General features: G+C 42.2%; 1 protein-coding gene across 3 annotated transcripts; it reads left to right on the forward strand.

The window, feature by feature from the left end:
* The first annotated feature begins 1,821 nt into the window (after nt 1–1,821).
* On the forward strand, nt 1,822–25,267 carry Poli (DNA polymerase iota). Of its 3 annotated transcripts, none has more exons than XM_050121742.1 (10): nt 8,769–8,908; nt 10,237–10,362; nt 12,414–12,578; nt 14,131–14,283; nt 16,258–16,494; nt 18,650–18,828; nt 20,138–20,229; nt 22,362–22,489; nt 22,880–23,085; nt 24,193–25,267. In XM_050121742.1, the coding sequence occupies exons 1-10, from the start codon at nt 8,809–8,811 to the stop codon at nt 25,006–25,008; spliced, it is 2,202 nt and encodes a 733-aa protein (XP_049977699.1). In that variant the 5' UTR covers nt 8,769–8,808; the 3' UTR covers nt 25,009–25,267. The 3 variants fall into 3 exon arrangements, with proteins under 3 accessions (XP_049977701.1, XP_049977699.1, XP_049977700.1); XM_050121743.1 differs by lacking the exon at nt 8,769–8,908 and adding an exon at nt 8,931–9,189; XM_050121744.1 differs by lacking the exons at nt 8,769–8,908; nt 10,237–10,362 and adding an exon at nt 1,822–2,113.
* The last annotated feature ends 1,445 nt before the right edge of the window (nt 25,268–26,712 follow it).

Raw genomic sequence — 26,712 nt, forward strand, 5'->3', positions numbered from 1 at the left:
CAGAGTGCAGAACTAAGATACTAGTTAGCCATAGAGGCCAGGCAATGGTGGCACACACCTTTAGTCCCAGCACTTAGCAAACAGTGGCAGATGGATCTCTGTGAGTTCAAAGCCACCCTGGGCTACACGAGATTGAATCAGTCTAAAAGAGAAGCAGAGTCAAGTGATGGTGGCTCACCCCTTTAGTCCCAGCACTTAGGGAGGTGGAGACAAGATGGGTTATGACGGGGCAGAGAGAGGAATATAAAGTGGGGAGAGACAGGAGCAGAGGATTCAGTCTGAGGACTTGTAGAGGATTCTTCTTAGCGCTTTTTTATATTTTCCAGTCCCTATAAAATATTCATGCCTAAAATAAATAAATCAATACAAATAAGTAACTATGCCTGAAATTTGAAGAGACCTGTTAGGTTACATAAAATGTAACATTTAAGAATGTGTATCTGGCCTGTGACAACTTGATAGCACATCAGGTAGTTCTTTCCTCAAGGACTAAACCTCGACGACTGTTTAAAACGATTACCAACGGAGCTGTACTGTGATGATCCTGCCTCCTTCCCTTCTCAACCAAAACGACCAAACCAGGTCCTTCCAGCACGAGCTCCACCCAGCGTGCACCCTTCTGAGCACCATCAAACTCGTCAAAATGATTCTGCAGGCTTTTCACCAGATCCTGACAGAACCTCAAAGAAAGGCCAGAGCAACATTTGACTAGGCGGAAACCAAAACCAAAAAGCAAGAACCCAGTGTCTCAGGCTGTTTCTTGGCCGGGAGCCCATGGTCCTCAGTGCACGCTTTCAGATTCCGCTGAGAAAGCCCGAGACTGCCAACCACAGCGGCAGAGTGCAGAGGGACACGGGTGGGGTTTTCTCTAGGACAGCTCAAGCTTGCATCAGGTGGAGAGCCTGGGATAACAGCTGCCCAGGAAGAATGTAGGGAATGCCCATTGTTCCGCAGTTACCTTAGCACAATTACAGCCTGCTTCCAGTCACTCAGTCTTCTGTGATTTGGGTTTTGGGCTTCTCTGTGATTTCAATTGTTCCAGACTTGTTATTCTTTCACCCCCAGGGCAACTAACAAGCTCTGCGAATGAGTGCTTATTTTTCTTAAATGTCTTTCTTAGCTGGGAAAAATTATTTTAGCTAAAGTGTATTAATTCCCACAGGGGGAAAAAAAGCAATACTTGTTCCCTCTTTATATCCCCTTGTCTCTAAAAATGCCCTATGTACAACTATTGAGTAAATATAGAAAATATATCCAGTTTATAATTAAAAGCACAGGACTGAAATGGGCAACTTGGCCAGAGGGACGCTAATCTGAACTGAATGGCTGGGAGCAATGTGGCCTGGGTACTACTAAAGTCCTCGTCTCGGCCCAGTGGACACTTTGGAAAAATTAATTCTATGTGGTACAGGCTGCAGTGGGTTTCAGGGTGTTCAGCTCTAAGATATGACCTGCACCTACTAGATGCCAGTGGGCATGGCAGAATTCCAGAATTGCATCGTCAACGTCAAATAAGCTATACAAAACAGAATCACTTTCATCTGATAAGTGCTGTGCTTGGCAAAAGCCTTACATGATCAAGTTCTTTGGGCCTGTGCCAATTCACACTGACCGTGTGGCCCTGTGGTCAACGTGCTGGTTAATTCGTGTCAACTCGACACAGACTGTAGAGCCTTGTTGCGAGGAGGAACCCTAATTTAGAAATTGACTCCATCAGATTGGCCTCTGGCCATGGCTGTGGGGCAGGCGGTCCTGGTTGTGTAAGAAAGCAAGCTAAGGACACCATGGGAAGCAAGATAGAAATCAACACTCCTCCATGGTCTCTTCTTCAGTTTCTTCTTTGAACTCCTGCCTGCCCTGGCTCCCCTAGATAATGCACGGTGATGTGGAAGTGCAAGCCAGATAAACCCTTTCCTCCCCGAGTTGCTCTTGGTCAGCATTTTGTCACAGCCAGAGCAGCCCATCGTAATGTGTTGTTCTAACCAGCTCAGCCAGCAAGCAGCATGAAGCAGGGACACACAGAGATGTTCTTCAGTTCTCCGTGTCGTCTAGGTTTCCTCCTCAGTCCCGAGTGGCCAGCTTGATAAGCAAGGAGTGAATCGGTCACTGACAGGTAAAATGCCCGATACTTCGGTAAAATAAATGTTTATGTTTGCATGTTTATTGCTTTTAATAACGATAAATTTATAGCATTGACTATTGGTGCTTAGAAATGTCCTAAGAACTATTTTTTTGTTTTGTTTTGTTTTTGATTTTCACGACAGGGTTTCTCCGTAGCTTTTTGGTTCCTGTCCTGGAACTAGCTCTTGTAGACCAGGCTGGCCTCGAACTCACAGAGATCCGCCTGCCTCTGCCTCCTAAGTGCTGGGATTAAAGGCGGGCGCCACCACCGCCCGGCTAAGCACTATTTTTTTAAAGAACAGATGTAGTCTTATGTTGTCCTAAGTGGAGGGATCTTCTTGCCTCAGCCTTAAGAACAGCTGGTTCCTCGGGTGCAAGTCGTCGTGGCTGTCTGCTCTCTTTTCTGATCCACTAGAAATGCCCTCTAATCTCACAAGCCTCCATGAATACTGTTTCAATCACAATTTTATTGTTTTCCCACTTGATACTCAAATATACCTACAATCCAATCCCAAGGTATATATTCCTTAATATTATCCTAGACAATAATCTATTAATTAAAACTAAGTGACTTACAGAATAAAAATGTTTCTTCTCTAAAATAGTTCTCAACAAAGCAACATACGTTATTTTACTTTGTTACCTTTTTGTTGCTGTAATAGAAACATAGCCGGGAGCAGCCTGAGGAGGAAGGTGTTTATTTCATCTTACCTTTCCTAGTGACAGCCCATCACTGCGGGGAAGTCAGGGGAGGAGCTCAAAACAGGAACCCGGAGGCAGGAAAGTAGGGCAATGGATGCTGCTGGCTTTTTCCTTCGGGCTTGTTTCTCTTCTTTTCTTACAGCACCTAGAGAGATCCTCAGCCTAGGGATAGCACCACTGGGCTGGGCTGCTGTGGAACAATCTTTGAACACTATAAATATGTATTACTCTCATTGTTAAGAAAAAAATTGATTGGCCAATGACTAGGCAGGATAAGGTTAGGCAAAAGAATTGGACTAAGAGAATTCTGGGAGGAAGAAGGACAGAGTCAGAGGCGATGCCATGAGACTCAGAGAGAGCAGGATGGAAGGTGTGTATATTAGGTAAAATGAGCCTCGGGCAGCACACAGATCAATAGAAATGGGTTAATTTAAGTTGTAAGAGCTAGTTAGAACCAACCTTAAGCTATTGTCAGAGCATGTGTAATTAATATTAAGTCTCTGTGTGGTTATTTGGGGAGTGAGCGGCAGGACAGAGCTGGTTGGTGGCCTAGACAGAAAAGTCCACCAATGCTGGGTATTTCTCATATCAATCATCAGTCAAGAAAATGCACCCCAAGCTTGCCCCACAGGCCAATCGGGTGTGGCCATTTTCTCATTTGAAATTACCCAAATGACCCTAGCTTGTGTCAAGATGCTTCAAACTATCCAGCACAGCCTGTTAATATGTTTGAGGGACATTTATTCTTTCCACTCCAGAGAACTTGCTGTGTGGTCACCATGGAAAATAGCTAGAGGACACTGATGTCTTCTATGAAGAAGAATAACTTATTTTTTCTTGGGGAGAACTCTGAAAAGTGGATCTGCCATTGCTAGATTCATATCCTCAAACAAAGACCCTTTTCTTCCCCCATCCCTCACCCCCTTGTTTGCATAGAGAGGATTTCATGTAGCCCGGTCTGACTTAAAACTCTTCTGCTGCTGAGGACGACCCTTGAACTCTGGATTCTCTTGCTTCCACCTCCCAAATGCTGGGACTACACGGTTGAGGCATCACACACAGCCTCTCCTCCCCTATTTCATCTTTGATAAAATGAGAATGATTGTATCTACTCTCAAGAGTTATTAATTTTGAGCTGAAGAGATGGCTTTAGTGGTTAAGATCACTGGCTGCTCTACAGAGAACACAGGTTTAATCCCCAGCACCTACACGCCAGCTCACAACTGTCAGTAACTCCAATTTTAAGGGATCCAACACCCTCACACCAATGCACATAAAATATTTTTTTAAAGAGCTAATAATATTATACTGTGGAATAACCTGTTTTAAGTTGTCAGCTATTTCTGACCTTCAAGAGAGTTACCGATATCATTTTGTAGATGCCACTTCTATCCCCCCCCTCACACACAAGCGCTGGTTAACTAATATGTAGAGTTCAGTTACAGAATGAAAATGCATTCTTGTTTAAAAAATTCATTAACTATATGGGGGCCCTATGTGATTCATGGGGCTTGTTATGCTTGCTTATTAGCATTTCCAAGGATCCACTTGTCCATCTTCCCACTAAATTAAAAGCCACTCAGCAAGTCTGACCATGGACAGGGAAATGGATGCAGCTTACTAATAACCTGTGTGTGCTGATTTTCAACGCTGGCTCATTTAACTCAAGCAACGTGTTGAATGGTAGTGAGCCTAGGACTCCTTTGAAAGGGCCATGTTCATCTGCCAGGCTATTTCAGGGCTTTGCATCATTCTCAATCTAGAATAATTGGAAGGAAAAAAAAAAACCTAGTTGTTTACAAGTAATTAGAGCCTTGAGTTTTAGTCCAAGAGCCACTCATGGCCAAAGAGGAGCTTAATTCCAAGGTTCTGTTTTAAGATCTGCCAAATAGAATTCACTGAAGAAGCAGCATGTTCTTTTTTTTTATTGTCTTTTTGAAACTAAAATCTAATTACAACATTTCCTCCTTTCCCTTTCCTTCCTCCAACTCTTCCCATCCATTCCTGCCCTGTTCTCGCTCACATTCATGACCTTTGGGCTATGGAATAATCCTATGTGTGCTGTGAATATGTATTACTCTCATTGGTTAATAAAAGCTGACAGGTCAGTAGCTGGGCAGGAAGTGAGACAGGAAAGTCAAACTGAGAATGATGGGAAGAAGGGCGGAGTCAGGAGAGATGACAGCCAGCTGCCCAGGAAGCAAGACATGCTAGAGGACAGATGAAGCCATGAGTCAGGTGGCAACACAGAGATGAATAGAAATGGATTAATTTAAGTGTAAGAGTTAGCCAGTAACAAGCCTGAGCTATCAACTGAGCATTTATAATTCATATTCAGCTTCTGAGTCGGTTGAGAACAAGGAGTTGGGACAGGAAACTTACATGTTTAAATTTGTCTGCTTATACCTCTGCTTTTGTTTTACACACACACACACGCACACACACACATGCACACACACGTACATGTCTCATGTCTACATGGTTATGCATCTTAAATATATAAATACAACCTTCCCAGTCTGCATAATGTTAGCTATATGTGTATGATTTTAGGGCTGACTACTTTCTTGGCAAGAGTAGTTCTACTCTCAGCATTCCTTTTCTGCCTGTAGTTCTTTGTGTGGAGTTGAGGTCCCATGAGCTTTTCCCCTTCCATGTTAGTATGTCTATTGGTGTCATAATTTTTCAGGTCTTGCTTAGGCAGCCAAGTTGATCACACTTCATGGGTATTGATTCTCTGACATTTCTAGATGCTATCTCACAGCAAACTTCCTGTTTCTTTTGTTCTTACAACCTCCCTACCTTCATTTCTGCTATGATCTCTGAGCCTGAGCCTTAGGTGCAGTATTTGTATTACGGATGTATCAGTTGAGGCTGGGTACCACATGGTCATGTGTTCTCAGCATTTGGAACGGTTGTGGTTTTCTGTAAAGGTTTACATCTTTTGCAAGGAGACGTGTCTCTGATGAGGGATGAGACCTATATTTATCTGTGGATATAAGGGTAAATATTTAGAATGTAGTGGGGAATTATGCTGATTTAGTAAAGTGTCCATTGTAGGTTTTCCTCCAAGATCCATGACTTCTTGGGTAGTTGACTAGGTTTCCAATACCAGGTGTAATTTCTATTTTGTTGAATGGGTCTTAAGTCCAATTAGAGCGCTGTTGGTTACAGCTCTGGTATGTGTGCTACCATACCCTTAGGGATATCATGAATGCTTGGGCATTATTTTATTTTGAAGGCAGTATAGCTGGGTAATATATTGTATAGTTCCTCCACTTAGAAACTTTCATGGAACAGTATGCTTCTTAAGAAGGGATTTTGATCGTGTGTAGATTTTTTGAGAATTGCTCTAGAGGTCTAAGAATTAAATATGCAAAGGTGATTTGGAAAGAAATGTATTGGAAGAAACACACACACACACACACACACACACACACTGTGTTGTTTGCTACCCTGTATGGATACATCAGCACTTTTTAAATGGGCTTTTTTTTTCACGACCCTCACTTTGTATTTGATGAGAAACAGAATCACAGATGAGTAAGGTGACCCATGCCTGTAATCTCAGAAGTTCTCAGGTTAAGGAAAGAGGATTGAGAGTTCAAGGCCAATCTGAGCTAGGTAATAGAGAAGAGAGGTGGGAGGAGAGTAGAAGGAACGAGAATTATAAAAAAATACATGTTTACACATATGTACTAATTATTCACATAACAACTTTGCTGTAAGAGACAAAATAACTTATTCTGAACCAAATGTAAGTGACCACACATTGTGTTGAAATTTCCTTCAAGTTAGAACATTCTATCCCTGAGGCAGCTTGACATCTCTCTTGAGTCATCACCCCTGTTGGGGTGGAACACGGGTGATGTAGTTGTCTTTGAGCTTTCCGTGCTCCTGTAGGTAAGTCCTCACCACAGTTCTGAAAGAAAAACTCAATAAACTCATTAGCTCACCTAGGTGAACTTTGACGGTGACGGTGTAGCGGCTTTGTTCGATCAGTTTCCTGTCCAGGGTGAGTAGCCTTGTGTCCCCGTCTCCCCAGGAACTGTTACACAACACTAGGAACATGGATTTTAAATTAGCCCAAATGACCCGTTGCAAAATAGAAGTGGTTGTTTGAACTTTTTTTAGCCAAAGGAAAAGGACAGTTATAACCAAGACAGTAAACAAAACACATTCATGTTAGTATCAGGTGACCAGGATAGTGAGTCCAGCAAACCTTTCCAGGAGTTTTCAGATTTTACAGCCTTGACAGAGGTTTAGTGATTTGCTAAATTTAATATGTATTCAAGCTAAGACACAAAGACTAAAGGCAAATGGCTATTTAGGATCCCCAAACAGCCTGAGGTTCTTTCGTCTTTTGATGGTGCTGAGTAGGTTTTCACAAACTCTGGGAAGAAGGAACTTCCATCAGACCTGCCAGTAGGCAAGTCTGTGTGTCATTCCCTTGATTAATGATTGACGTGGGAGGACCCATGAGGGGCGGGGTGGAGGCAGTGCTGCCCCTGAGGAGGTGGTTCTGGGTGGTTTGAGAAAGCAGGCTGAGTGTAAGTCAGATAAACCCTTTCCTCCCTGTGTAGCTTTTGGTCATGGTGTTTATCAACGTAATAGGAAGCAAGCTGTGGCATTTCCTCTCTACAATCAGTAGGTTCTACTGGACCAGAATAGGGAGAAATGTATTGGAAGATGCACACATACACAAATATCAACATACAGGCACATATGCGCCCCATGAGAAGGCACCACTGAGCTCCGAATGTGCCAGGAGCTTTAGAGACATCAGAACATTAAACTGTGTTGCTTTATCTCCATTTATGGAATCGAGAGTGTGTTTACCCGTTTTGTTTTACAGTGCGGGTTCTAAGCACTTACACGATATACTGTTACACTGCCAGCAAAATCAGACTCTGGAATGGTGACTTTAACCCAAAGCAAGTGTGTCAAAACCCTAGTCTTACCTGTTCATACCCTGTTCATACATAAACCATTCAAGGGTTCAATGCATCAGAGCCTCTTTAAATAAAACAAACAAAACACAACAAACATTCACATCCATCCTTGTTCATCATGTCCTTTACCTGGTTACTGTTAGGAATATTTCCTAACGCGAGCTCCCTGCCGACGCAAAAAATTCCCAATCAAGCCAAATTAAGAAATATCCAGGTTTAATGGGAGTTCTGCGCTTTCGGATGGCCCGGAAGAGGAAACCGGGAGGAAGGAAAAGGGACCTCGTGTTCCTCTTTTGGGAGATCACTTAAATACCCTGGGGAAAAAAGTGGTCCTGACCCTACCCCCAGGGGTCAGGTCCTAGCCTGCTGGGATTTGGAGTCCAGACCAGGCCTGGGGGCTGGGGTAGATGCGAGGGGCTGGGGCCTACGCTCCCAACTTGACAGTTACCTCGATCTTAATATAACTTATACCCTTTCCCCAACCCCATAGACACAAATCACTCAAGTTTAGGGGTTACCCGTTTGCCAACAAATCATCTGACAGAATATACTTTAAAAATTAAAAAGTTTGGTATGAGCCCAACACTGAAGACTTCAGGGAAAACTGAATCAATAAAAGAAAAAGAATGGAGATAGAGAGATGTTCCAGAAGTGGGAGTACTTGCTGCTCTTCCACAGAACCCAGGATCCCAGAAACAAGGGGCTAATAACCGCCGGTTAACTCCAGTTCTAGGGGCTAAAACGCTCTTTTCCGGGCACTTGCCCTCACACGGCATATGGTATCACATACGCGTTAATAAATAAAATTAAAAATATTAGAGAGACGGGGTGGGGAGAAAGAAAAAGAAAAGGTCATTTGGGTTCTTCCTCGCCCACTTTAACCACCTCGACTGCGCTGCAGCGCTCCGCCCTTTCTCCCGCTCTCTGCCACTCAGGCCGTTCCGCTCGAGTGCGCAGGCGTGAGGCCGGAGGCTGGGCCCTGGTTTCCTAGGAGACCGTGCAGCAGCTGCTCTGCGGTTGGCCCCCGCTGAAGATGGGGGTGGAGGCCGAGGAGGAAGGCGGTCCCGTGGAGGAAGAGGACGCTGCTCGCGCCATGGAGCCCTTGGACGCGGGGGCGGCGGGCAGCTCGCGGGGTGTGCGCCTCCCCGGTGATGGCGGGAAAGGAAGGGAAGGCTGGAGGGGAAGGGCGGGCGCCCGGGGCGGTCGTTGGGGCGCGGCCTCCCGGTCCCGCTCGGGCTTGGCGAGTATGGGCACTCCGCGCCGGCTCCTGCACGCTTGGGCGACCCTGCATTCCTGCACACGTGGGTGGGGTGCACCTGCCCTCCCGAGGGGACCCCTGATGCTTCCGGCGGCTCCAAGTCGGAGACTAGGAGGACCTTGTCCTTTTAGGCGTAGAGACCTGGCCTCAGTCCAGGTAGGAAAGGCTGGCCCCGGATCTAGCAAAAACGGTCTGGAGTCCCTTGGGGACCCACTTCCACCCCAGCTTGTGGCCCGGCCTTGTGGCGCCAGGTCCAGCGCTGGATTTCCGTTCTCTGACATCCCCACGCCCCCAACCCCAGAGAACAGAGAAGTTGTGGCGTACATGTTATATCAATATCTCTAATATCTCCTTGGTCCATATATCAAAATGTCAAAATTAAAGTCAGTACACAACCAGTGCCCATTTACAGAGGGACACACTATATTCAGAACATGTCAGTTTTCCTACAAAGGTGCTTTTCCTAGCCCCCGGTTGCATTTACGCTGCTTTGTTCATAACTGAAGAGAATCGCCCCTGTTGCCTCCTTTACTACCCATAACATAAACTACTATTTACTCACTGGCCCAGGGGCTTCAGGTGCAGCCCTGACCCTAGATTTTAAAATAAGATGCTTAGTTTTTCAACTCAGTGATTAACTATTTGTTGTCTGTTACGCCTCAGGCACTGTTCTAGGCACTGGGGACTGGAGAACAGGAAATCTTACTCTCATGGGAACTAAATTTAGTGTCCTGGAACCCACAGGTTACGTTGTGCCTGTTTGATTTTTTTTTTTTAACATGCCTCTTTAAGTAATTCTCCAGTTGGTTGAAAATAACATTGCTACAATGTCTTTTCCTCTACTGCTTAAAACTTTCTAAAAAAAAAAAAAAACCCAAAAATTTAACGATAGTTCTAGCTTTTGTGCCCTTCATTATTGATCATGAATTTTCCCCCTCCAAGTAACGACTCTGAAGGGGGAAACTGTGGTACCTGGAGACATGATAGATAGTTAAACAGGACTGAAGAACGTTTTGTTGGTGGTGCTTCATGTCTGTATGATTTATAGATACAAAAGAGTTGGCATTGGACCCATCATAAAGTCCAAGAGTGAAAGAAACCACTGTACCTTCTTTCCCAGCTAAAACGTGTTAAGGATGTGTTAGCTGTGCACTGGTGATAAGCACCCTGAGTGTGTTTGTTTCCCTGTGTGTTGTTGTGCAGCGGTTTTCGATCAAGGGGTGCCAACACGGATCTCCTCAGCCAGAGTCATAGTACACGTGGATCTGGATTGCTTCTATGCCCAAGTAGAAATGATCTCCAATCCAGAATTAAAGGACAAACCTTTAGGTAATCCACATTGATCGTATCTTTGTTGAGTGATGATAAAATTAGCTCAAGTATGATTTATTTTTCTGATTTATTAACCGTCTTAAGACAGTTCTTGGAGTTCATTTTTGCGAACTTGGTTGGCAGCCATATTGGCTTTGCCTACCAAGAATGAATGTACCAAGTCTCGGCCCTTTAATAAGCCTGACATTAGCATAGGTAGCACATATTCTGGTTTCTACCAGAATCAGCTCTTAGTAGATGTAGTAGCTCACTTCTGTAGGCACGTACCTTAAGTAAGGAAACAGCATTCTCTCATGCATATAGGGAGGATATTTTAGTATAAGCATAAAGGGCAGTGTTTGTTTCTTTGCTCCTTCCATCTTGTGCCTGGTTCGGTTTTTTTAAGTTACCATCCATCCCATGGATTCCCTGAAGATCAAAGGAATGACTGGGTTTTAGTTCTCTAAGACAAGGCTAAGTCTTTAAACTTTCCCAAGTCAAGGATTTAAGTAAGGGGATCAGTTCTTTTTTTTTTTTTTTTTTCCTTCTGAAATCATTTCTTGTGAGCACAAGATGCCTAGTAGTTCCTTTGTTCTAAGAGGTATTGTGATTAAGATGTAGATACAGTGGAGGAGAGTCAGTGCTCGGTCAGCTTTTATTTATAAATGGGCAACCAGGTCAGGCCAAGACATGCTGTGGGGAGCCTTCTTAGCTAAGGAGTTCGCCAGTCCAGCCTCTTTCATATAGCTCACTGAGACTGTCAGGCCTTGTCAGATAGATGAAAAACATATCTGCAAAACTAATTTTGATTTGTCTTAAAATGTCAGATTTAAAAATAGGCAGAAAGAATGGATACAGATTTATTTCTTTTCGATGTGTTCATTCTACTTATTACAGATGGATATGACTTAAAGTAGCATGAAACAATCAACTTGTGTAAAAAGAGAAAAGCAAATAATTTTAGCAATCTTAAATACCTGGCAGTTTTTAACAGTGTATTCTCTAGGTAGTCATACTGTCAATTTTAAAAGGAAACCTAAAGTAATTCCTCATGGCAAAACTACAAATTATTATGAGCTATCTATAGTTCATTGCTCAGGTACTTAATGGGACAAGATCTCTCATGATGGCTGTAGTTTGGCTCTCAGAATATTCCTTATATTCATTGGCAGTTTGCTCAGAAGATAAATGAGTTTTTCTAGCAGCAACCAGTATTTAATTGTTATTTGTTATTTTCATTGGGCTTATTGTTTGGTAAGCATACCCAAGAATATTATATGACACTATAAATCAATTGGGCTTTGAGTTGTCTGGAAAGAATCCTTGAATGATTTAATTTATGTGTTATTTCTGGAAATTCTTTAGAGTATATTGATGTAACAATAATTCAGATTTGAGAAACACAGCTTCCCTTTTGTGTATGAGTAACTGCCCATATTCTTATATGTAATTTCTGCTACATTATTAAGTGTTTTCTTAATATAATTTCTTTCTTCTTCAACTAGAAAAAAACTAAAGATAAAAGTTAAGATATGTGAGAACAAGATTGGTATTTTATGATTTGTAAGTGGGAGATAGCTCTATGTTACAGTCCTGGCTGTCCTTGAACTCACGGAGATTCACCTGCCTCTGCCTCCTGAGTACTGGGATTAAAGGCATGCGCACCACCACTACCCAGCGAGTTTATTTTTCTTAACTCATATGTCTTTTTGTTCTTGTCAAAACTCATCACGAGCCGGGCAGGGTGGTACAATTCTGTAACCTTGGCACTTGCAAAGGGAGGCAGAGGACAATTTCAAGTTAGAGGGCAGCTTGGGTTACATGGAGCGTTCAGGCCACTGTGGAGGTGGGGAAGTGGCAAAGCCCCAAAAGCTGGAACGTAGTGGTGGGTGGTGGAGTGCTTGACCAGCATGCGTGTGTGCACAAGGCTGTGGGCTTGAGCCTCATTGCTGCTAACCACCATAGCAGCAGACCGTTCCCGCCTACACTGTCACAGCATGAAACTAGGAAACTGTAGTTTAAAGACTAAAGTCTATTTAGTTTCCTCGGGTGATGCTTGTTTTTCATAGGTGTTCAGCAGAAATACTTGGTGGTTACTTGCAACTATGAAGCCAGGAAACTTGGAGTTAAGAAGCTTATGAGTGTCAGAGATGCAAAAGAAAAGTGTCCCCAGCTGGTCCTCGTGAATGGAGAAGATTTGAGCCGCTACAGAGAGATGTCATATAAAGTCACAGGTACAAATTAGTCACTGAATATTTTAGCATGTAGGATGATTATTCTTTATACAAATATTGCTAATAAAGTGGCCATATAGCTAGTTCCTTTTTTCCTAACACTTTAAAAAGGCCTTTTTCACTGCAAAAATCAACTTTAGGACTGTCAACTGGAGTTCCATCCCTGGCACCCACGTGGCAGAAGGAGAGACCTGATTTCGACAAGTTGCCCTCTGACCTCCACACATGTGCCCCTCTGCCCCTGCCAAATGAATAAAAGTAATAAAAAATTTTAATTATATCAAAAGGTAGCTTCATGTGCCCTCAAGCAATTAAATTTAACACAAAATTTTAATTATGTAAGAAGGTGGCTTTCACTGTTATAACTGTGGAGAAAATGAATAGTTGAGTGTAATTTAAATTTGGTCATGAATACGATTTATGTAAGTAACAGAAATTATGTAAATGGAGTTTTAAAATCTAAAATGAAAATAAATACTGTGAAGAAAGGTATTTTGTGGATGTGAAGTTTATGTGTGTGTACATGTACATGTGAGTGTGTGCCAAAGGTCAACATTAGTGTCTTCTGCTGTCCAAACTTTAAAAAATATATTTGGTATATATGTATGCCAAGTAACTACTGTACTTTTCACCATCTAGATAGAAAAAGTTGTAATTACTGATTAGTTTTAAGTCTCATTTCAGAATGTATAGTCCTTTTGAATTCTGACCCTTGGGTTGGTTAAAATGTTTAACCAACATTTTAATGGCTAAATCTTTCCTTGATGCTCGGCATTTGAATCCTGGAAGGTTCTGCCACTTCAGCGCCTTCATTCTGAGGAAATGTCCTGAGGATAGGATTCATCAAACTACTTCGTTGTAGTGTATTTTCAAAATAAGTTTCAAATGTTATTTTTTGCGTACTGCAAATGCTTGTGAAAAATATAGCTAAAATACCTGGTTATACTTTTCTAAGATTAAATTTATTCCTTGACATCCACTTAAAGATTTTAACTACCTCTGAGCATGGATTTTTTTTAAAGTATAGTACAGATTTTAAAAAAAGTTACAGATATGGAAGATTGAATTAGATGTATTACTGTGAGTATCTTGGGAATATTATTTCTGGATTTTTTTTCTTTGAATATTGCCTCTACCTAAAAGTCTGTTAACTGAGGATGTTGTCAAAGACTGTGGAGCTGGGCTGGTAAGATGGCTTAGCAGTTAAGAACACTGGATGCTTGTTCCAGAGGATTTGGGTTCAATTCTTGGCACCCACATCGGGGCTCACAACCATCTATAACTCTAGTCCTACAAGGTCCAATGCCCGCCTCTGGCCTCTGCAGGTACCAGGCATAAACATGGTACACAAATGTACATGCGGGCAAAACATGCATATATAAAGTAAAAATTTAAGTAAAAAATTAAAAGGGTGTAAAGCTGTTTTACATATGTATCATACATATGGAATACACATTTTTATATGCTGTATTTGGTATTTTAATCTTTAATAGTGAATTCTATGCTAGTTGTAACTTAATTATATCTGTTCTCCAATATTATTTCAATTTAGAATTGTTGGAGGAATTTAGTCCAGTTGTTGAGAGACTTGGATTTGATGAAAATTTTGTGGATCTAACGGAAATGGTTGAGAAAAGACTCCAGCAGCTTCCAAGAGATGAGATTCCGTCCGTGACCGTGTCGGGCCATGTTTACAATAACCAGGGTGAGTGCTTCCCACTCCTCTCAGTGACAGTGGTAACACATATCCCATAGTCGGAGAGGTTGCTGATCGAGTGTGGCTTTTTTGGAGGCAGAGTCATGCTTAGTGCGGTAGAGTCATGTTTAGTGTCTAAGGCGGCCAAAATGAGGTCTTGCTGGTCCACATTGAGGCTTGAGGATCGTCCAGTGTTACATAGGGATGTGCCGCAAGTAGCTTCTGTGTCTCTGAGGGAGTTATCGTCCCATTCTTTCCCGCCTGTGTCTAAGGTCATCCTAAGTTACAGAAGTTGGCTTATCTTTTTGTTTTTTAATCATTTTTAATTCTCCTGAATTTTGAGGTAGGTTAAATGTGCTGTTGATGTATATTTTCCTTGATCCCTCCTGTTCCTTTGAGGCCCTAAAAGTCCCCTGTTGGATCCTAGCTGAATCTTGTCCAGGTTTTTTTCTAGTCACAGACCAATCTTGCCGTGTGAGGTGACTTCTCTAGGCTTCAGGTTAATCAGTTCCAGTGACCATTAGCAGCTGCTAGCAGGACCCATCTTCACGTTCCAAGGTGTGGAGGACCGATGCTTTTCCTGGGACACTCGCATCTGTAAATAAGTTGCAGTGATGCCCGTGAACATCTGCCTGGGCTTCTGGACACCCATGGCCGCAGGAGAATTCATGTGGCAGACAAGCTCTTCGTGTAAGAGCGGCCTGCCCCAGCTGGTCCTGCTTCTCAGCATACACCTTCCTATGCCCGTGTGAAGTGCCCATACAGTCTCCAGAGGAGAAATGGGTAGAACCACTGTTTCGAGGAGACCAGAAGTTTCTCCTGTGTCTTTTGTACCTGTGTTCTTTGGTCAGTCACCAAGGTGGAAAGCAAGAAAGATTCCAGATAGATCTTTGTGCAGCTCCCCCCCTCCCCCCGGTTTCATTCAAAAGAGTTGAATAAAAATCAGGACATTTTTACTCAACAATGAAACAAAAACATTTCCAGAATATTTGATTTCAGTCAATATTTTAAAATCAAAATGGCTTTTTTTTTACAATTTGATTTTTTTTAAAACTATTTTGTTTATATTTTACATACCATTTCCAGTCCCCTCTCTGTACAGCTTTTAAAGCGGACACAGACCTTATTGTTGAGAACAAATGCATCAGTGTATAGAGATCTAGATTTTATATTTCATGTGAAAGGTGCCTAAGTGTCATGACCTTTTCTTCCTCTATATAAGTTCTTTATTGAAACGGTCTCACTGTGTAGCCTGCTGGCCTGGAACTGCTTTGTTGACCAGGATAGCTCTGAACTCAGAGATCAGCTTGCCTCTGCCTCCCAAGTGCCTGGCTCCACATAGTTTTAAAACCAGTTTCTTTCAAACGAGTTTATCAGTTGGCAGAATCATGATGTGGGCAGTCTTGTCTGTCATAGACAAGCCAGTTTTCATTGTGGCACGTTTATTTTATCTTGCCTCTGTGGACTCTGCGCTTGCTCTGAGCTAGGCTGATCGGTGAGCCATTGGGGAGTAAGTTGCAGGCTCTGTTACACTTCCTAAGGGTAAAGATGGGTCCATAAAACTCTATTGTTCCACACCAAAGAAAATGTGTTCTTTTCTTTGAGAAGAAATATATTCTCCACAGCGCCCTAAGCAGATCTCCTAAGCTGTGAGCCAGTCAGAAATGGTTTCATTAGGGTGTTTTGGTAGTGTATGAATACATTCTTATTTCTACTTATTTATTGGTAAATGTGAAGCTTTATGCATGTCAGCTCAACTGGAACTTCTTAGGAGCTGTGTTTTCATAGTCTGTTAGTGATTAAGCACTTCGAGCATGTGCTCATTATCATCGACCCTAGGTATTTGATCACTTTATAGAAAGCTATGAAGAACTAAAGAAACAGGTGGAAGAGTGGTGGAGGAGGGGTGGACACAAACAAAATCCTGGGCTTGTTTGTGGAAAAGGGAATGACCATTTTGTGGTAATAACATTGTCCTTATAGCTGTAAACCTGCATAACATCACCCACGTGAGACTGGCGGTGGGATCGCAGATTGCGGCAGAGATGCGCGAAGCCATGTTTAGCCAGCTGGAGCTCACTGGCTGCGCTGGAGTGGCTCCCAATAAGCTACTGGCCAAGTTAGTTTCCGGTGTGTTTAAACCAAATCAGCAAACAGTCTTACTGCCTGAAAGCTGTCAAGATCTCATTCACAATTTGAACCACATAAAGGAGATACCCGGTAAGATGAAAGCACTTGAGGAGTGTGTATCGGCGTCGCTATAATGTCTTTAATTGAAGCGTGCATTCAGTTCCTAGAGGCACACACTTGACTTTTGGAGAAAACAAAACAAAAACAAAAAACTGGGGAAATGTGTGTGAAGATATATGTGAAAGTACTTTTCCACATACAGTTCTGAGTGGTACCCTGGAGCCATATGGTCCTGCCTACACTTACGGTCTCTGCACATTTCACAGGGTGCGGAGTTTATTGTTTGCAATGTCACTTTGTAGTAGGTCTTTCTCATCAGACTTTCTTTGGACCATCAGTCCCCAAATATTGACATGGAGACTTATTATTAATTATGAAAGCTTAGCCTTAGCTTAGGCTTGTTTCTAACCAGTTCTTAGAACTTAGATTAACATTAACCTGTTTCTGTTAATGAACATTCTCTTGGTAATGGTTCTTTACCTCTCCATTCTGTACATCTGACTCCCCGGGATCTCCACAAGCTGAGGTTCATCCCCAGTACCTCTCTCTGCCCGGAAGTCCTGCCTATCTGCTGCTTAGCTATTGGCTGTTTAGCTTTTTATTAAACCAATCACAGTGACATATCATCACACAGTATAAAAAATATCCCACAATATGTCTTTGTGGACCTTGTATAAAATATTAATGCCACAGTGAATTTCTGAAAACTTCTAGGCTAAGCTTTTCATTTAAACAGTATTTTGGTGTGCGCGTGTGTACCGAGAGGGGAACCTCGAGTATGTTTGCCATCACTTCATATTTTTGGGACAGTGTCTCTCACTGAACCTGAGCTTGTGGATTGGTGAGATCCTGCTGTCACCACCTTCTGACTTCTGGGGTTGTGGGTCTGCACCAGAGCTCCTGACATTTTCTGTGGACGTTGTGGTGTGAACCGAGGTCCTAGTGTTTGAGCCACAAGCGCTTTACTGACTGAACGGTCTTCCGGTCCCTGGGGTCCTCATTTAAAGACAAGTGACCTACAGTAGTCATGGACAGGCAGCCATAAGGATGTTAAAGGTCATTCTTGTAGGGATTTAGAAATGGGGGAAAATGAGACGACAGAAAACTTCACCAATTAAATGGGGCAACTTCCCTTTTAGACAAATGTTGGTGTGATTTAATTTGTTTTCTGGCTTGGCTTACTTTCTTCAGTACAGTATAACTGGAAGCTTTGAGTCTTTGTTCTGAAGAACCGTGTTAGATTGTAATCAGTTGAGATCTCTATACTCAGATAAAACATTCTTGCTTGGATTGAGTTTTTAGTTAATGTATTGTGTAGCCTAGGCTGGCCTGGAACTTGCTGTGGCCGAAGATGGCCTTGAATTACTGACCCTCCCACCCCATGTCCTGAGTTCTGCAACTGGCTTCAGGCAGTGCTGGAGATAAAACCCAGGCCTTCCTGGAAACTAGCCAAGCACTCTGCCAGCTGACACCCCCCCATTATCCTCCCCCCCATCAGTGTTTCCCACAGTCTCTTACCTTTGCTTGACTCTAACGTCAGTCTTTAATTGCTGGAAAGTGAGCTGTCTCTCCATTGTAACAATCCCCCCACATGCCTGCTTCCTGCAGCTTTCTGCTGTGACTGTGCAGGGAGGCCAGGTAACTGCAGGAGTATTATTTTCAGATGACGTGTAGAAGAAAACATTTCATAGCTTAGTTCTCTTATGCATAAAATATGACTAATTTAATGGAGTTTGGTTAGCAGCAAAGGTTCTGCTTGGTTCTTTCCTCCTTTCAGTTTGTTCTGGATGGCAAATCCTACTAAGCATGATTGTGGGTTTGTGTGTGGTGTGCCTTTAGGAAGGTGCTTGGCACTTCTAATTGCTGCAGTGCAGGCTTCTTTGTGTATGTGAATTATAACTTATTTTTGAGTTTTCCACACTATCACATCACAGGTTATCAAAAGTATGTTTTATCCAGACAGGACACACTGGCTGGCTCTCAGACAGTACTTGATATTAGAAGGGCTTCAAAGAAGTTTGTGGAACTCACGAGTCCTAGGTGGAAGAAAAGGAATATATTTTGTAATGGGGTTTGATCTTAGTAAAGTAGTAAGAACTTATATGGTGGAAACATTTTTAGTGATTAGGGTAGCTTTCTTTTCAGAAACAGCGCTGTTGTAACACGACACATTTCGGTTGTTCAGGTATTGGCTATAAAACCGCCAAACGTCTTGAAGTGCTGGGAATCAATAGTGTGCACGATCTCCAGACCTTTCCAATCAAAATGTTAGAGATGGAATTAGGAATCTCAGCTGCTCAGCGCATCCAGAAGCTCAGTTTTGGAGAGGACAGTTCCCCTGTCACACCCTCAGGCCCCCCTCAGGTATGTGAGCATGGCGTTTATTATGGGGTGCTGGCTGTGGTGCCATTTAAGATAAAGATGTCTGCAGGCTGCAGTATTCACTGCTCTCATTTGTGTTGCTGCTTGTACGTGATCGCTTCCCCATAAGAAGGTGATTTATATAGCTTTGGAGCCTGTCCTGGAACTCACTCTGTAGACCAGGCTGGCCCCGAACTCATAGAGCTCCACCTGCTTCTGCCTCCCTAGTGCTGGGATTAAAGGCGTGCGCCACCACCACCTGGTGCCTGTTAGTAGTTTTAAATCAAGTTATCTATTTTCTTTTTACTAGTGTCCTCAAATCCAGACACACACACACACACACACACACACACACACACACACACACACACAAACATATGAAGAAACATTTTACTCTTTTAAAACATCACTGTTTTCAGAACAGTCCAGCGATTTGGGAAATGGGGAAGGTTAAATTATTCAATTAGTGTGTTTTTTTTCCCCTCGTATGTGCCAGGTACTTTAGAACATGATCCCATTTTTAAAAATCTATTTATTTATTTATTTATTTATTTATTTATTTATTTATTTATTTATTTATTATGTATACAGTAGTCTGTTTGCATGTATGTCTGCAGGCCAGAAGAGGGCACCAGACCTCATTACAGATGGTTGTGAGCCACCATGTGGTTGCTGGGAATTGAACTCAGAACCTTTGGAAGAACAGGCAATGCTCTTAACCACTAAGCCATCTCTCCAGCCCCCATGCTCCACATATTTAGTGCATTTAATTTTCATCATAAACCTCAGAGATAGACTGCCATTTATTTATATCATCCTGCCTGCCTGCCTTGCTTCCTCTTTTCCTCCTTAAGGCCTCGGTACTGTACCTTCCAAAGGTTAAATAACTTACCCAGTGTAGACTCAGATTAAGTTTTAGGGCCATAGGAGCCTTGCCATAGACATATAAAGAGACTGGAGGGAGTTGGCCCTTGTACCTTTAAGTTTCCTGACTTGTGCACAATAACTGCACACACCGAGAGTTAATGAAGGGGGCTGGAGAGATGGCTCAGAGGTCCAGAGTTCAATTCCCAGCAACCGTATGGTGGCTCACAACTTTCTGTAATGCGATCTGGTGCCCTCTTCTGGCCTGCAGGCATACTTGCAGGAATAACTCTGTATACATCGTACATAAATAAATCTTTTTAAAGAGTTAATGGAAAAGAACCACATATTGAGCTATGCATTAAGATAAGGTGTTAAGGATGTGTTTATTTGGCACAAGCACTGTGTTTGAGTTTCTATTAAAGTATACTCATTTGTCCTTTGGTAGTCCTTTAGTGAAGAAGATACATTTAAAAAGTGTTCCTCAGAAGCTGAAGCTAAAACTAAGATTGAAGAACTACTCTCCAGCTTTTTGAACAGGTATTTTTCATTTGGCCTGCCATCCTTTATATTCACCCTGTATGCACCGCATGGCAAAGTCTACCTCACGCTCTGTGTTGGGTTTTACAGGTAAATGTGTTCAGGATAGAGGGTTTGTCATTAGCGTTCTCCCATCAGGTATTCTGAATTACAGTTACCTACTTCCTTTAGTCTTCACTCAACAACATGAAGGGCATGTTGATATTAAGCTAAAGTACTTACCTGAATGGTTTCTTAGGTGTTTCTAAATTCCTAGGTTTGCAGTCTTGAGGTGAGAAGGACATTTAAAACCTCCCTGTAACTATTCACAGCCTCTGCTCCCATCACTTGCTTTTCAGTTGAAAGAGGAAAATGCAGGAAAGAGTAATTCTGCCACAGCTCTAACCGTCCTTATGTAGGGATGGGCCTCAGGTTCATGATGGCTCAGAACAGGAAGACGCTGAAACGGCAGTGCTAGAGAAAGCAGAAGAAACCTCCCCCTGTCTCAGACTGCTGGACTGCTCGAGTCAAAGGAAGGGGTGGCTAACTGTGGTGGTGCCTTGAAGACTCAATCTTGATATGTGTGTTCAGAGACTCTGGCCTGAGAGTTAATAGTAATGTGTCCAGTGGGATCTAAGTATACAGGAAAAAAAAGAAAAAAAGAAAGGTAACGTAAGCTGAGGAAGAAATGTTTCCCGGCGCTTCTTGTTATCTTTGAAATGCACACTTCTCATTTCTCACAAGGAAGTATAATCTCCCATTACATCATGTCGATAGAAGTCTCTAAAATGGTTTAGAACACGTGTGCTTCTGGAATGATCACAGGAAAAGTAGTCGTATGCAGATGAAAGACAGCAGGCCATCTGAAGTGGCCTTCGTTTTGCTGTCACGCAGCTCGCCTCATGCCTGGAGCAGAGCCATGCAGCTCACTGTCGGCTGAGGGCTCTGAGGCTGTGCATGACTCAGCTCCAGGGGTGTGACTCATTCTTTTCTGGGGAGAGTGCTGCCGAAACTGGGTCATCACTTCACCTCAGCTCATGCGGACTCTGAAGTGTGTGGCTGTGCAGAACGGCCCTGCATAGAAAAACCACAGGAAGTATGTGCTGTATATAAATTCTCCGCCTTGCAAACTCAGTCATGAAGAGAGCGGGTACTCCAGACCTCTGAGACACCAGGTGTTTAGCATCTGTCCATGCCTCTGCTTGCCAGTGCCACCCAACACCACACTGCAGCACCTTGTTTTTGCGATAGAGGTGTAATGGAATTTATCTTAATTATAGCCATTCTCAATGAGGTAAGATGAAATGGCAAAGGAGTTTTAATTTACTTTTCCCTGATTGCCAAGGCTGTTGAAACTTTTTTTTCTTAAGGAGAAACATTTAATTTTGCTTCTTGTCTTAAGGGAGGGAAACAGTCCTCCCAAGTGTGGAAGACATGGAGGCCGGAGTAGGAGGTGGCCCATTCTGTCGGTTGCAGTTAGGGAGCAGAGATGATATATCTATTAGTGAGGTTGTTTTCTTGATGTTTTGGCTTTTAAGTTCTTTATATATTCTGGTTATTTGTCCTCTATTGGATCTATAGCTGGCAAACATTCTTATTGATTTAATGTGTTTGTTTTAAACTAGTTTTGGACTATAAAATAATAGTTCACTCCATTTCTGACAGCACTTAATTCTGAGTGACTCTCCCATTTTAAATGTCAGAGCTTTGCTGCATTGACTTTGAGATACTTATTTGGGTGTTCTTGAACATCTATTGCTTATTATGTACCATTTCCTATGGTACTTACAGTTACTAAAGTTGCTGGTACTCAAGCCTGACGTTCCCGGCTCACAGGGAGACACAGCTGAAACCTGCTTGCCAGTGAACATAGTATCTCTGGGGCTTAAGGAACCAGCTTGCCTTTGCTTTGAAGAAAAGAACGACAGTACTCCTCTCGAGGCATGCAGTGGACAGCTTAAACTTCCTTTCCCTTGAAGATTTTATCCAGATTTTCCAGACAGGATTCCAGGGAGGAATGTCTGCTGGAAGTTACTTAAAGACTTCTCGGTCAACACCCAAGTGCAGCCCAACACTTCAATAAAGAAGAGTTCCATCATCTTAAAGACATGTTAATGCATGCTATAATTCTGGTTTTCCATTTATATTTTTAGAGTGTGCCATGATGGAAGGAAGCCCCATACAATAAGATTAGTCATCCGTCGGTATTCTCTGAAACACTGTAACCGCGAGAGTCGTCAGTGCCCGATTCCCTCCCATGTCATTCAGAAGCTGGGGACAGGTATGGGCTAGTTTTCTAAGACTGTGATTGGCATACTGACCGCTTCAAAAAGTAAACTTTGAATTTGAAACACACTATATAAAAGTATTTTCATGTGATTTTCAAAAATTACTTTAATTTTACCAGGCATTAACTTTAAAAAATGTTTTAATAGATAATAAAAGTAAATTCTCAGTTATTCACTCAGTAAATACTTAACTAAAAATATATCCCAACTTCAAAGGGTACAAAACTAAAATAATTGTGTAGAATACATTTAGTAAATATTGTTAAATTTCCAATGACCCCAATTTAGATTTTAGTTTCTTAATATAAGTCATGTAAATATTGTTATGATTTGAATTCATATTAGGATGCAGTTGCTTATTATATCCTTCAACATCTACTTAGGAAATTATGATGCGGTGACTCCTCTGGTTGACATCCTTATGAAACTCTTCCGAAATATGGTGAACGTGAAGCTGCCATTTCACCTGACTCTTCTCAGTGTGTGCTTCTGCAACCTGAAAGCACTGAGTGCCGCTAAGAAGGGGCCCATGGATTTCTATTTAACATCGTCCCAGTCAACCACGGCCCACTCCGGCAAGCGCAGTTTTGTGAGTATGCCCTTACTTCACCGCTGTGGCTCAAAACGCCCTGCACATTTGTATTTAGTGCTATTTGGAGATTCTTTGTGGTGTCACTGTTTGGACGATCTACCTGTTTGTAGTTCCTATTACAGGATGGCCGCTGGCCTGAAATATATCGTAATCTAAGAGGCAGGGTAAGCATCAGAATAAAGGAGACAAGCAGTCTGGTGCTTCTGTTCGGGAAGTGTCAACACATTTTCTAGAGGAATATAAGAATATTGTGAATTGTCTTATAGATATAAACATCTATAAGAAATTAATTACTATTGCGTTAAGATTGGGATAGTATAATTGTTCAGCTGTAATTGAGTGTGTGGACATTTTATGATGCATAAAATTGGAAGGGAAATTCAAATGCAAAAAATGAGGGCTAGAGAGATAGCTCTGAGGTTTAAGCAGGGGCTGCTCCCCAGTTCAAGTCCCAGCCCACATAGTGGCTCATAATCACCTGTAGCATGAGATTTGGTGCCCTCTTCTGGCCTGCAGGGACACATGCAGGCAGAAAATGTATGCATAATAAAACCATTTGCACGCCACACACGTGATCGCACACACACACACACACACACACACACACACCTCGGAGCTATCTCTCCAGCCCTCAAATATATTTTTTTAAGCATAACAGTACACCTATATAAAACTTAAATACTCTCAAGTTTGCACAATTTTTCTTAAAATTTTTGCATTTGAATTTCCTTCCAGTTTTTTGCATCATAAAATGTCCACACACTCAATTACAGCTGAACAATTATTATACTATCCCAGTCTTAACGCAATAGTATTATTGTATCATTTAGTTTATAGAATTGGCTGTTGAACCACATGATTGTTGAGGTCCTTTCCTTATGCATATTTTGTCTCCTACTCAGTGCTAACTAGCAAGGAAAATATGAATACCATGATAAACGACACAGTCGTGTAACTCACTGCTACCTGGCACTGGCAACAAAAGACTGAAGGTGTTGAGCAGGTTGAAATCGCTTGTAAGTCGCTAGCTGCAGGGATGCATCAGCATCAGTGATATTTCAGGCGTGTAGACTCCTAAATTCTGCTGTTCTCCTTGTGTTCCAGAAAGTTAAAGACACCCACAATGACGACGTTTACAAAGAAAAAGAGGCAAACTCGGAGCGTCTACCAAGTAGAAGAATTGAGAGTTCAAGAGCCGGGGAGTCTCCATCAGATGCTCCGCGTGTTTCTAAAGACAGAGACACGAGTGACTTTCCCCTCCCGGCACTTCCTGAGGGTGTTGACCATGAAGTCTTTAAGCAACTTCCAGCAGACATTCAAGAAGAAATCCTGTCTGTGAAATCTGGAGAAAATCTTCAAGGGAAAGGAAGTTTAAGCTGTCCACTGCATGCCTCGAGAGGAGTACTGTCTTTCTTCTCTTCAAAGCAAAGGCAAGCTGGTTCCTTAAGCCCCAGAGATACTATGTTCACTGGCAAGCAGGTTTCAGCTGTGTCTCCCTGTGAGCAAGGAACGTCAGGCTTGAGTACCAGCACCTCCCACCCACCCTGTGGAAAGGATTGTTCCTATTATATAGATAATCGCTTAAAAGATGAGCGCACGAGCCAAGGACCTAGAGAGTCTCAAGGATTCCACTTTTCCAATACAAATCCCGCTGTTTCAGTTTTTCATTCATTTCCAAATTTGCAGAGTGAACAACTTTTCTCCAAACACCGCCCGGCAGACAGCCCCAGGCAGACAGTTGCCACCACCTCTCATCAAGGACTAGGAGAGAACAGAGAGCAAGATTCCGCTGATGACAGAATGTCTTTCCCACCTGACATTGATCCTCAGGTTTTCTATGAGCTACCAGAAGAGGTCCAGAGGGAACTGATGGAGGAGTGGAAGAAGGCAGGAGCCGATTTCCAATCTGTACACAAATAAGCATGTTCAGGAAGAGGCCCAGGAAGCAAGGGAGGCATCGTTCTCAGATTAGTTTTCCATAAGCTCTTCTTAATTAAACACTAATGTTCGATGATGCAGAAATCCTAGTATAAGATGTTCCAGACAAAGCAGGAATGGGTGCAAGAAGTAAGTTCTAGTGTAAAGGGGAAAAATATCCATAATGTGATAAAAATGCTATCTTCCTGTTATTTCTACAGCTGTTTTATACCATTTTCAAATAAAAAAATATCATGTTCAACAGTAGACTATTACCGTAGGTTGTGGGACAGATGCTTTACGCCTGCAAGCAAACTGCACTCATCACAGCATCTCAATGCTATAGGAAAGAACAGGATTTCGTTTTTTGTTTTTGTGTGTGTTAACTGTGCTGTGTCTCAAAGTCAGTCCATAACATCCAAATAGTAAATAATTGTGTCAGTTTCAAAAGGCAAATCTTTGGCCAGATTACTACGTATAATTTAAAAGTTGGCTTGATTTTTGATTTTGAAATAATGTCCTACTGTATAACCCAGACCAGCCTCAATTTTGTGATCCTTCTGCCTCAGACCGTGGGTTTTTGAGACTACATCTGTGTGCACAAATCAACTTTTGAAGAATTTACTTTGTGTGTTCAGTGTGTGTGTATGTGTGTGTGTGTGTGTTTGTATGCATATGTGTTTGTGTGTGTGTCTGTGTGTGAGTTCATGAAAGCCAGAAAGGGGCATGCAATCCCTTTAGGTTGGAGTTGCATGTTTCTTTGTGAGCTACTAACTATTGGAACTGGAGTCTGAACTCTAGTCCTCTGATAGAGCTGTAGACACTCTTAACCACTAAGCCATTTCTCCATCCCCATCATTGGCTTTTAAAATAGCAATTATTGATTTTTCACAGTTAGAGCATACCACAGTGCATTTGCTAAATACTGAATGAGTGAACATTGTGGCCTATTAACCTTAGGGATTGTAGGTGAGAGAGGATTATATGTTGTAGAGCAGTGGTTCTCAACCTACCTAATACTGTGACCTTTATTATGGTCCCTCATGCTGTGGTGACCCCAACCATAAAATTATTTTTGTTGCTATTCATAACTAATTTTGCTAATTTATAAATTATAATGTAAGTATCTGTGTTTTTCAGTGGTCTAGCTAACCCCTGTGAAAGTCTCTTAACACACAAAGGGGTTGCAATGATCCACATGTTGAGAGCCTCTGTGTGGAGGATAGTGGTAGAAGGAACATTATTTGCAATTATTAAGGTAAACATGGACATTAGGGATGCAAGGCGGTGGGCCTGTTAACACTGTTAACAAAGTCTATTTCCTTGTAGGCGATCTATAGGGTCTAGATGGATAATGATCTTTTGTTGTTTTCATATCCTGTATATTTGGACATGATACTAGATACATCAAAAACAGAGATTATTACTAAGTTATGGGTATTCTTTTTTCTCCCATGATTATTTTACTTATCTCTTTCCTGGCCAAATTAAAAACTAGATTTATGATTGAAGATCCTAAATTTTAAGGCTGTTTCTGGAATACCAAAGTGTCTGCCAGCACTGGTTTAGAGGAGTCCTTTCAAAAGTTATAATTTTTACAAATACAGTCTAGAACAGTGGTTCTCAACTTGTGGGTCTCAGCTTCTATCTAATCTCTCTTCATCGCCTAATTCAGGCAGGTACTAATTTGCCCGGTAGTTTGAGATT

The sequence above is a fragment of the Alexandromys fortis genome, unplaced genomic scaffold, assembly GCF_014885135.2.
Source record: "Alexandromys fortis isolate MF-2015 unplaced genomic scaffold, M_Fortis_MF-2015_v1.1 scaffold_202, whole genome shotgun sequence".
In the NCBI taxonomy this organism is placed as follows: domain Eukaryota; kingdom Metazoa; phylum Chordata; class Mammalia; order Rodentia; family Cricetidae; genus Alexandromys; species Alexandromys fortis.

What these genes read in the sequence shown, in the direction of transcription:
- Poli (XM_050121742.1), top strand. Translation starts at nt 8,809, where the DNA reads ATGGGGGTGGAGGCCGAGGAGGAAGGCGGTCCCGTGGAGGAAGAGGAC. An exon ending in CCATGTTTACAATAACCAGG is followed by an intron (nt 14,284 to 16,257) that starts GTGAGTGCTTCC and finishes TTGTCCTTATAG; the next exon opens with CTGTAAACCTGCATAACATC. An exon ending in CTCTCCAGCTTTTTGAACAG is followed by an intron (nt 20,230 to 22,361) that starts GTATTTTTCATT and finishes TTATATTTTTAG; the next exon opens with AGTGTGCCATGATGGAAGGA.